General features: G+C 39.3%; 2 protein-coding genes across 2 annotated transcripts; one reads left to right on the top strand and one right to left on the bottom strand.

Annotated features, from left to right (window-relative positions):
* The first annotated feature begins 227 nt into the window (after positions 1-227).
* LOC145047547 (uncharacterized) lies at positions 228-4,660 on the top strand. The gene is made up of 11 exons (XM_078995839.1): positions 228-612; positions 837-1,050; positions 1,149-1,296; positions 1,397-1,486; positions 1,587-1,744; positions 2,082-2,247; positions 2,749-2,885; positions 2,989-3,676; positions 3,754-3,866; positions 3,936-4,191; positions 4,254-4,660. The coding sequence occupies exons 1-11, from the start codon at positions 411-413 to the stop codon at positions 4,539-4,541; spliced, it is 2,460 nt and encodes an 819-aa protein (XP_078851965.1). The 5' UTR covers positions 228-410; the 3' UTR covers positions 4,542-4,660.
* A 14-nt stretch (positions 4,661-4,674) lies between these two features.
* LOC145047548 (fatty acid elongase 3-like) lies at positions 4,675-5,717 on the bottom strand. The gene has a single exon (XM_078995841.1). The coding sequence runs from the start codon at positions 5,606-5,608 to the stop codon at positions 4,787-4,789; it is 822 nt and encodes a 273-aa protein (XP_078851967.1). The 5' UTR covers positions 5,609-5,717; the 3' UTR covers positions 4,675-4,786.
* Between the last annotated feature and the right edge of the window lie 4,943 nt (positions 5,718-10,660).

Raw genomic sequence — 10,660 nt, forward strand, 5'->3', positions numbered from 1 at the left:
CGAAAAAAATATAAAGATAAAAACAAACATAAAATTCAATTTTAGAAAGAAACAAAAAAATCCTCAAAATTTGAAAGATTTTTATAACATTAACATTTATTTAGACGCAAACTATGTCCTTTCCAACAATAAATCTTTCTCATAAATGTCGTGGATTCATACCCGATCTATCTTTCTATCGGGCAATCAACAGTCGACCGGATATAGTCTACCCCACTTTAGCAAAAAAAAAAATGTCATTTACCTCAAGAACGAAAGACACCCACACACTACTCTAGTCTTCAAGATCCATTTAGGCGTTTACCGAAACCAACGTCTCCCATCTCCTACATAAAGAATCATCTGGAGTCAAAGCTACTTTCAATGAATCTTAAGAAGTAGATTATTTTTCTTTTTTTACTCCCAAGAGAATGCATTCGAAATTCCTAAAAGCTCCTCCATCCTTTCCGTTAACCTCGCAGCACGGCTATCAACCTTTCCCGAAAGTTGTTTCATGTGTCAAGAACACATCATCATCGTCTTCTTCTTCGTCGTCAGAGAACAAAAATGGGTTCAAGATTCTGGGTAAATCTTTGGCTGATTATAAGACGAGGCTTAACGACTTAAACGGCAGTGAGTACGCTTTCTTTTTGTTTGATTTTGTGTTTATAGATACACTTCTTTCTTGAACCATTTGGTAAAATCCTTTTTTCTTGATTGTGGGTTTGTCTTCTTCTCAAAAACTTCCTAGTGGGTCACCGAAAAAAGCGAGCTTGATCAGACTAACTTCGAGAACAGTTATGAACTTCAGTATTTGATGTGGGGAAGAACTTGAATCATGTTTTATTTTGTGACAGATTTGATGCAAGACCATATAAACATCTGGGTATCAAAGACGACGAACTTTCTGAATGAATTGACTTCTCCACAAGATAAAAACCCCCCAATTGATAATTCGTACGAGACTGATGACGTGGAGGAAGTCTTCATGACAGAGCACACTATTGACAGCAGAACACCATCGGGAGATCTTTCTATAGTTGCTATTATTTCCATTGAACAATTTAGCAGGTAAACAATTCATGGAATTTCAAATTTGTTATAAGTAAATGTGATTTTCTAAATCATACATGGAATTTGTTGGAAAGTTGACGAAATTGAAAATGTAGGATGAATGGATTAACTGGGAAGAAAATGCAGACGACATTTAAAGAACTTGTGCCTGAAAGTGTGTCTAGTAATGCCCGTAATTTGGTGGAGTATTGCTGCTTTAAGTTCTTGTGTAGAGATACTTCAGAAATTCATCCTTCCCTTAAGGTTCGATTTCAATTCAAGGGTTAAACAGATTGATTTCAGTTTCATGGGGTGTAAAATGTAAAATGTAATTTAGAAATGTTTCATGGATTATGATTGATAGGAACCAGCCTTTCAAAGACTGATATTTGCAACCATGCTTGCGTGGGAGCATCCTTACAGAAACAGCAAAGATGATAAAGTTCCATTTCAGGTTCTTTTTTCTTTATCTAATAATATGTTTAAAAACTTAAAACCCTTTTTATTTGCAAATTAAAATTAAAAATTTTATTTTTATTGTTTGAAACATGAAGAGGAAGCTTGTAGGAGAAGAGGCGTTTGTTCGCATTGCTCCTTCTGTTTGTGGGGTAGCTGATTGGCCAACTGCACATAACCTTTTCAAGGCTCTTTCTGGTGCTCAAAAAGGCATCTCATTTCGTGTGTGGTCAACATATGTCAATGAACTTCTCAAGTGAGAGTAACTTTGAATCAAGTGTTGTTTAATTGTGAAATGTGAATTCAATGGATTTAAATCTTTAATAAGGACATGTCACATGGCTTAATCCAATGAAACGCGATAACGTATTTCATTAGAAAACTACTTTGTTGCATAAAACACACTTAACCCCTTTTTTTTGTTGGTCAAAGCTTTTGAACTATAAAGCCTTCTTTTTTGCATTTCTCATCACATGATATTGCCCCTTCTATTTTTAGATACTTATATGAAGATTGTTAGACATAAAAATCTTGATATTTTTAGAATATAGTATTATTCATTCTGATGTCCGTTTTCCTCCTCCATGGTGCAGAGTGTATGAAAGAAGGAAATCATACCTTTTGGAGGAGATTCCTGATATTGGTGATGAGAGAATTTTATGCCTTGGTTCTGGTAGTAAAAAACCTGTTCTTAAATGGGAGAATAACATGGCATGGCCTGGAAAATTAACTCTCACCGACAAAGCACTTTACTTTGAAGTACTCTCTCTCTCTCTCTCTCTCTCTCTCTCTCTCTCTCTCTCTCTCTACACTCATTACTTTTACTTAATTGACTTAATGGGGACATGACTTAATTCAGTAAGCTATATATAGGTGGAAACTCATGTTTGGTGCGCCACAACTAAGCTTATTTTTCTACTTTTTTTTTTTTTTTTTAAATTGTCATGTTTGGCTAGCCAAAAAGTAGCTGATAAACTAGCTTTTCAAAAAGTGCTATGAATACAAAGTAGGAGTCAATGGAATCGAGTTTCCTTTTTCAAAGTTTGTGGTTCCTATTTAAAGGGAGTTTATTTATTGAATAAAGTATGCTTTAAACCAAGGTTGTTAAGATCAAGATCTTACCCAAGATCGTTTTATCTTTTTAGCTAACAGCTAGTTTTTCAACTATCAACTAACTTTTTAGCTACCAGCTAGTTTTTCAACCAGTCTGCCAAACGTAGCCTAAGAGCATTTTACTCTCTCACACTCTAAAGTTTGCAGGAAATTGGTTTGAGGGGTAAACGTGATGCCATTAGAATGGATCTTACAGGACATGGCTCACGGGTAGAGAAAGCTAAGGTTGGCCCATTCGGTTCTGAGCTTTTTGACTCGGCTGTCTCCGTTACTTCTGGCCCAAAGTGAGTAAGCTTCAACAAATCCATCTTCATACACAATGTCATTCAATATTATTTGTGCACATATATCAAAAACCAATGTATGATTGTATTCCCATCTTCTCAGGTCCAAATCATGGATACTTGAATTTGTTGATTTTGGAGGTGAAATGAGGCGAGATGTATGGCATGCTTTCATAAAAGAAGTCATATCTGTACACCAATTCGTACAAGATTTTGGACCCAAAGAAAAAGCTCAAGCACTACACAATGTATATGATGCTAAAAAGGGTAAGACAAGGGCAACCGATTATGCCATTAATGGCATTGCAAGACTTCAAGCTCTCCAAATCATTAAAAAGCTCTTGGATGAGCCTACTAAACTTGTTCAATTCTCATATTTACAAAACGCACCCTATGGTGAAATTGTCCTCCAAACTTTAGCAGTAAACTTGTGGGGTGGACCATTGACCACAAGATTAACAGACTCTAATAAACCAGGCCAAGGGGTGATGTCACCTGGTGAGGTGTCAGAAGTTTATAGTAATCATGTGTATGATATTGATGGAAGTGTGTATTTAAGGAGGTGGATGAAGCATCCTTCATGGAATTCTAGTGTTAGTATTGCTTTTTGGAAGAATGCTTCTGTGAAACAAGCACTTGTGTTGAGTAAAAGTCATGTTGTTGAAGATAAAAATTTGGTAGAAAAGGCGATGATTACATGTAGGGATAAATATCAAGTGGTTGAAAGCACACAAGCCACCATTGAAGCTGCCATGATTGAAGGGATTCCTAGTAATATCGATCTTTTCAAGGTTGAGAAATAAAAAATTAATCTTTTTTGCTTTAGAAGTTTCTAGAAGGTCAACTTTCTTATTGTTTTCACTTTCAGGAGCTTCTGCTACCTTTGACTATGGCTGCCAAGAACTTTGAGAAACTTAGACGATGGGAAGAACCATATTTGACTGCATCTTTTCTTGCATTTACATATACACTCATTTTCAGGTAAAACGTGGGCATACATTCCTTCTAAATTAAGCCGATTTTCTTATGTGTGTTTGTTTTTGGGTTCAGAAATCTGTTATGTTATGTGTTCCCAACAACATTAATGGTGTTAGCAAGTTGCATGTTAGTAGTTAAGGGGTTAAAGGAACAAGGACGCCTTGGAAGATATTTTGGGAAAGTTACCATTTGTGATCAACCACCATCTAATACAATTGAGAAGATTATAGCTGTGAAAGAAGCCATGCGTGATGTAGAAAAATTCATGCAAACCCTAAATGTTTCACTTCTTAAAATCCGTACAATTCTTCTTGCAGGACAACCCAAGGTATATACTTTGACTTTATTATATCATGTTTCTTCATATGACATTTTTAGAAACTTTTTCAGATAACAACAGAAGTTGCTGTGGTTCTGTTTTTTGGGTCTGCTACTCTACTCATCATCCCTTTCAAGTATGTTCTTGCGTTTTTGACATTTGATCTCTTCACAAGAGAACTTGAATTCAGGAAAGAAACAGTTAGGAGGTTCAATAGGTTGTTGAAAGAACGTTGGGACACTGTGCCTGCTACCCCTGTATCTGTATTACCATTCATGTCCAAAAATGATGCCATGGATGATGAAACGAAGGAAAGAAACAATTTGCTAAGTTCAGAAAAAACTCGGAGAAAACAATAAGTGTGCTTCTGTTTCTTGTTTTATTCTGATTAAACCATTTGAACGTTTTAGGGTTCTTTGTACAGAGTGTTTTAAAACACTGAAATAGTAGTGTTTTAGCATAATCAAATATTCGTTCATGTTTTCGTGCATAAATCACAACAAAAGTCGTTCACAACTGTAAAATAACGAAGACCCAAAAACCAATTACGGTTTGTTATTAGCAAGCGTACATTGTTGTTCATCAATGGTGATGGGTAAGGAAATCAGAGGCTTTTGGTTTTAGTGTTGTCGTGGGGTTTCTTCCTCTTGGCGTAATTCTTGAAATGGAAGTTGATGAAAAGGGCTAACAGGGAGGCGTTGAAAACGGCATTGAAGCACCAACCGTAGAATCCGGAGCAACCCGTTCCGGTATAATGGTAATACAGCATCAGACCGGACACCATGAAGCTGAAGACGAATTGGACAATCTGACAGTTGGTGACCAAAACCTTCCACCATGGACGCCACCCAAGTGCACACAGCAGGTAGTATGCGTACATTAGCACGTGGACGGATGCGTTGGTAACAAGCGCCACCGGGAGTAGAGACTGCGATGTGGAGAGCCATACATAGCACATTGTGACCACCACAGTGTGGTGGTAGACGTGGAGGAAGGAAAGACGTCGGTTGCTTCCGCTGAGAATGATGAGGAGGGTGTCAATGAATTCAAGAAGTTTGGAGAAGTAGAAGATCTGAGCCCAGAAGAAGACAGGGCCTTGTGGAGGGGTTGAATTGGGTGGGAAGCAGAAGATCCAGCGGTGGTTGGGCATCTGGGAGTAGGTAGAGAGGGAACATCCGACGGCCATGATGAGGGAGAGTATGAGGAGGATGAGGTTGTGGAGGGCGGAGATGAGGCGGAGGAAGGTGGAATTGAGGGTGGGAAGATGGGCATGGTGGAGGGTGAAAGTGAGGAGAAGGTAGGTGAAGAGGGTTATGGAGAGGAAGAGAGGGGAGGCGCCCCATGTTTGGTTGGGTTTCCACTGGAAATTGGTGATGGTTGGGTGGTCGACTAGCCAGTAATGGAGTTTGGAGGTGAGGTCCTCCATACACGCGCCGCCGTAGAGGAAAAGGATTGGGAGCGCAAATGAAGAGGATAAGATGCGAATCGTTGGTCCCTAATTTTGGACACTGGTCGTTGGTTGGACATTTGTGGCCGTTTAACAACTCGTCAATCGTCATTTTATTTTTATTTTTTAGGAAAGCATTATAATGTTACAATATATTTGAGGGATATTTGAAATAGGGGTTGGTTAAAAAAAAATCATATTTTACTATATAAACACTCTAATATTTAAAATGATTATAAAAAATTAAATAATTTACTTACTTTATTATTAATGAGAAAAACGTAATATTGTAATACTAAATACAACAATTATACATGATAGAATAACAGATGAAGGAAAGCATATTGCTAAAGTGAGTGGATTTGGAATTTGAATAATTAAATTATTGGGGAAGTTAAACATGTAAAACAAAACACAATAATAAACAATTGACAAAAAAGTAAACAAACTCATAAATAATCTTTATTAATTAATCACAAAATTCAATTACATTTATTTTGTTATAAGTTTCAAACTAATAATCTAACTACTAACACTAATAGATCTGACAATCGTGTCATGTTTGGATTGATGTGTCGCGGGTTGGCGAGTTAAAATATGCCAACCTAAATACGACTCATTTAAATATACAAGTCACTGGTTTGGGAGTTTGGAACATAAACCCATATATGACCCGCCAACTCATTTATTTATACGGATTTAGAGGTTGGCAGGTTCGTGGGTCAGATTTCATAAATAAAATTGACAATTAAACATGAACAAATTTTTAATGGTTGATGCAAACATATCTGAATTTTAAATATTTAAGTCTTAAACATCCAAATTAAAAATTAAAATATTCATAGAAACATATTAGAGACTTAACCTTACAGGGTACGACTTACGATCTTAGGTCATCCACTACGAGTTAAAATATCAAAACAATCAAATGGTCTATGAATCAATGATATATATTATATAATACTTATTAAATATTAATACTTGATACATAAATACATTTAAAAATAAAATAAATTTTTTTATTAAAAATATAAATGGGTTGGCGGGTCAACCCGTTTATTTTTTGAGAAACCCATGTGACATCCCCATTTTCATGGCCAGAAAAGACCGTGACATCCCCAATAAAACATGATAAATACGTTCGAAGAAAAGTATTTTATTCATTTTAAAACATCTGGATGTCATCATCAATACAGAAACATAAGCATAAACAAAACTTACATTTATTATCACTAGTGATTTGTATCTCCTTCATTCGATTGAGACGTACTCTACAACTTTCGTTTAGACTCCGTCGGCTAATTTTGACTTTATTTTTAAAGTTATATTTTTAACAGGCCGGGACAGGATTGGTCCGTTAAAATCTCATAATTTCTTCATCCGATGTCCATTTTCGTCTGTCTTTTTATCGTTACGCTACTAATAATGAGATCTTCGATTCTCATTTAGGTTGTGTCGCTAAAAACTGATCAATCTAATACTTGAACTTCGGGCTGTACACCGCTAAGCCGAAACTTCGAAAAATCATAACTTCCTCATACGAAGTCAGATTTGGGCGTTCTTTTTATGGACATTCTCAGGTTAACATATTCTACGACTTTCATTTAGATTACTAAGGTTAAAAGTTGCTTTATAATAAATTCACTATTTACATCTTCGCGATGCCGTGCCGGTTCCGTCGTTAAACTTCAACGGGTCATAACTTCTTCGTTATAACTCGGATTTCGGTGCTTTTTATATGTACGGAGCCCTTGAGACATATTCTATAACTTGGTTAAGATTATTTATTCTAAATAATCTTTTGTCGAAAAGTCGTTTTCGACCTCTATTATCTCTAAATTAACTAGCCCGGATCTACGGACGTTACAACCCATATATGACCCGTTTAATAAACAGGTTGTCGGATTGACGGGTTAGCGGGTTGAAAAACTCAACCCAAAACCATTTATGATGTGTCGTGTTGCGGGTTGTGTCAGGGATTGCCAACCCTAAACACTAATGTCATATCCTAAACCAATGCTCCTAACATACTAGCTCTGCTTAATCCTACTCTATTCACTATGAGATGAAACTCTCTTCACTATCAGATGACCTTATTTAGCTCTATGTTTGATATAATGGTACTTTCTATCGATATGTCTTGATTTACCATGATCTCTCGATTCTTTGGTCAAAACAACAACTTCTTCATTATCGCAGAAAAGTTCCATTGGTTCATGAATGGATAGAACTACTCTAAGATCTCTGATGAAGTTCTTCAACCAAGCCGCTTCCTTTGATACTTCACTTGTCGCTATGTAATGGTATTCACGAGCTAGTTAGGGGGAGATAACAGGGACTTCTTATGCAGCTGATGGTGGAGAGTGGGATGGTGATTACCCTAGGGCAAGCCTAGGGTGAGAGTAGTGCTGGGAGCAGTAGTAGTAGTAAGGGACTTGCTGGAATCGAGGCAATCCTTGAGGAAAGTACGGATAGATGTGGAAGGTAGTATAGGCACGTACTACTGAAACCAGAAGATCCGTACTCGAGTCAAGGAGGGTTGAGATGGAACTGAGGAACTTATAGTGCGTGTGTGATCCCTCGATAGTGATGAGTATTCTGATAGTTGTTATGTTAGTATGCAGTATGGTGATGCTACGGGGTAGACTAGTGGGCGATTCAGGTGCCGACGAGGGACAACCCGGGGAACAGATGAGAGAGTTCATATCAGCTGAGATTACGCGCATTAGTTTAGACTAGACTCTTTTGATCTTCGGTACGGTCAAGAAGGGCGTATTGGAGATTTTGAATGAGAGGCTTGGAGCCTTCCGTACTGAGATGGTGGCCATGATGGGGGCGCATACCATGACATTCTGAGAGTTCAGAGCTTGTGGAGCTCCAGACTACCATGGGGCTAGGGACCCCATTTCTAGTAGTAGATGGTTGGCGGATGTCGCTAATATATTTCGTACCAGCAGATGTCCCGATGGGGACAAGGTCCGACTCTCCTCCTGTCTCCTGAAGGACAGAGCACATGATTGGTGGGAGGAGGTTAGACATGCTATTGGAGATGATGCCGCGTTGGATGCGATGACATGGAGCGACTTCTCAGCTATGTTCAGGGCCGAGTTTGCACCCGTAATTGAGGTGTAACAGTTAGCGCGGGAGTTCCAGGACCTCCAGCAGACTACCGAGATAGTGGTGGAGATCACCGCCAAGTTTAGGAGAGGGCTCTCCTTGTTCCGCAATATGTAATGGACGAGGAGATGAAGAAGGACCGATACCACGAGATGCTGAGGAGCGATATAAGACAGTTTGTGAGCCGATCCAACTACAAGACGTTGGAGGATATGATCGATCGAGTTAGAAAGAGAGATTGATCTGGAGTCAGATAGGAAAAGGAAACCGGATTAGGTTCAGTTATCTACAGGTTCGGGCAAGAGACACAAGGGTTCGGATTCGAGATCGAAAGACTTTTAGAGTCGCAGCCGTTGTGGCAAGTGTGGCAGGGCACACGAAGGTGCGTGTAGGAGTGGCAGCGGTGGTGGTTCTGGTTGCTTCAAGTGCGACCATACTGGTCATTTTAGTAGGGATTGCACTGCTACCACTACCCAGGGATCTGACATGATCTGCTTCTATTCTAGTCAGAGGGGCCACAAGATAGCCTAATGTCCGAATTTGGAAGCAGCAGAACATGTGATAACACCTGCCCCTTCAACATTGAGAATCACCGACGACCGTCAGGTCTGGGCATAGGCGTCGGTAACGAGGATCAGGGCATTCCAATTGGTTATAGAGGAGACATGAGTAGTTTCTGATGTTGCAGGTGCGTATTTCTTATTTCTTATTAGTCTTTATTTATTATTTATTTGTTATGGTACTGCATCGATATCATTAAATGTACTTTAGATTTCTATTTCCTGCTTATGATTGAGTTATATGTCATCTTCATACCTTGGATTAGAGAGTAGTAGTTCAAAGATGTTCCCTTTTTAAAGCAGGTTCTCATGATGTAGTTACTATAACAAGTGTGAATGGGATGCGGGTAGTGTATCATTAGCTTTCGAGAGTTGTACTATTTTAGTAACGAGGTAGTTTTGGAACATCAACAGTGGTAAGCATTGGTTATCAGCGGATCGGGTATTGGATGGTAAAGAAGATTGGAAATCCCGTCTAAGTTGTGAGCTGTAGGGAGCTAGTTGAATCGAAGTGGGGGAGAACCATCCATATTTTCAGGTGCAAAAGTAAGTGCGATGGTGGGATAAGTTAGCACCCTAGTGGAATAGGGAAGCAACCCGGTTGACTATTGGATAGAAGAGTGTGTGGGTTAAGAGTTTGGGGAACTTTCCAACTTTGGGTTCGTATATTTATGACAACTGATAACTGGTTTTGGGAACCAGGTCGGGAGTTCCCGGCAAAGCATGGGTTTTAGCCAGGATGTAAGACTATGGGATAGCCGTAGCATCCACCAACAGTTAGACAGTGTGGGAGGTGTTGTAAGACTACGGGATAGCCGTAGGATTCACCAGTGGTTAGACAGCGGGGGAAATGCTGTAAGACTGTGGGTTAGCTGCAACATTCATCGACAACCAAATAGCGGAGTGTGAACGAGGCTCGTATCTCCTAGTAAGTGGAGTGTGGGCGAGGCATGTATCTCCTAGTTAGCGGAGTGTGGGTGAGACCTGTATCACCTAGTTATCATGTTCAAAATTAGGAAAGGATAGATAGATAGAACTCGAGGGGGGTTGTACCTACATAGCCCTAGATGGGTGAGACCTAGGGGCATGGCCACTTAGCAGTATGATTTGGGTGAGACCAGTGGGCGAGGCCCATGAGTGAGTAGCAGGGCAGGTGGGACCTGGAAAGTCCATAGGGACGGAGTAGGGGATCGGGGATCCCAAGATCAGGTAGCCAAACGACAATGTAGATAAAGCAATATTAGTTAGCCGAAGTTATCTTCCGAAGTCGCTGGGAGTGACTGAGAGGGGGATCAGTGGCTTAGTAACCGGGTGGAATCCGGTATTTCAGACAGTGGGTAGATAAGTTTGGACC

The sequence above is a fragment of the Lactuca saligna genome, chromosome 5, assembly GCF_052625555.1.
Source record: "Lactuca saligna cultivar CGN05327 chromosome 5, ASM5262555v1, whole genome shotgun sequence".
NCBI classification, from domain to species: Eukaryota; Viridiplantae; Streptophyta; class Magnoliopsida; order Asterales; family Asteraceae; genus Lactuca; species Lactuca saligna.

Coding starts and splice junctions, on each gene's coding strand:
- LOC145047548 (XM_078995841.1), bottom strand. CDS start 5,608: ATGGAGGACCTCACCTCCAAACTCCATTACTGGCTAGTCGACCACCCA.
- LOC145047547 (XM_078995839.1), top strand. CDS start 411: ATGCATTCGAAATTCCTAAAAGCTCCTCCATCCTTTCCGTTAACCTCG. Junction 1,051..1,148: donor TCCATTGAACAATTTAGCAG/GTAAACAATTCA, acceptor TTGAAAATGTAG/GATGAATGGATTAACTGGGA. Junction 2,886..2,988: donor TCCGTTACTTCTGGCCCAAA/GTGAGTAAGCTT, acceptor CCATCTTCTCAG/GTCCAAATCATGGATACTTG.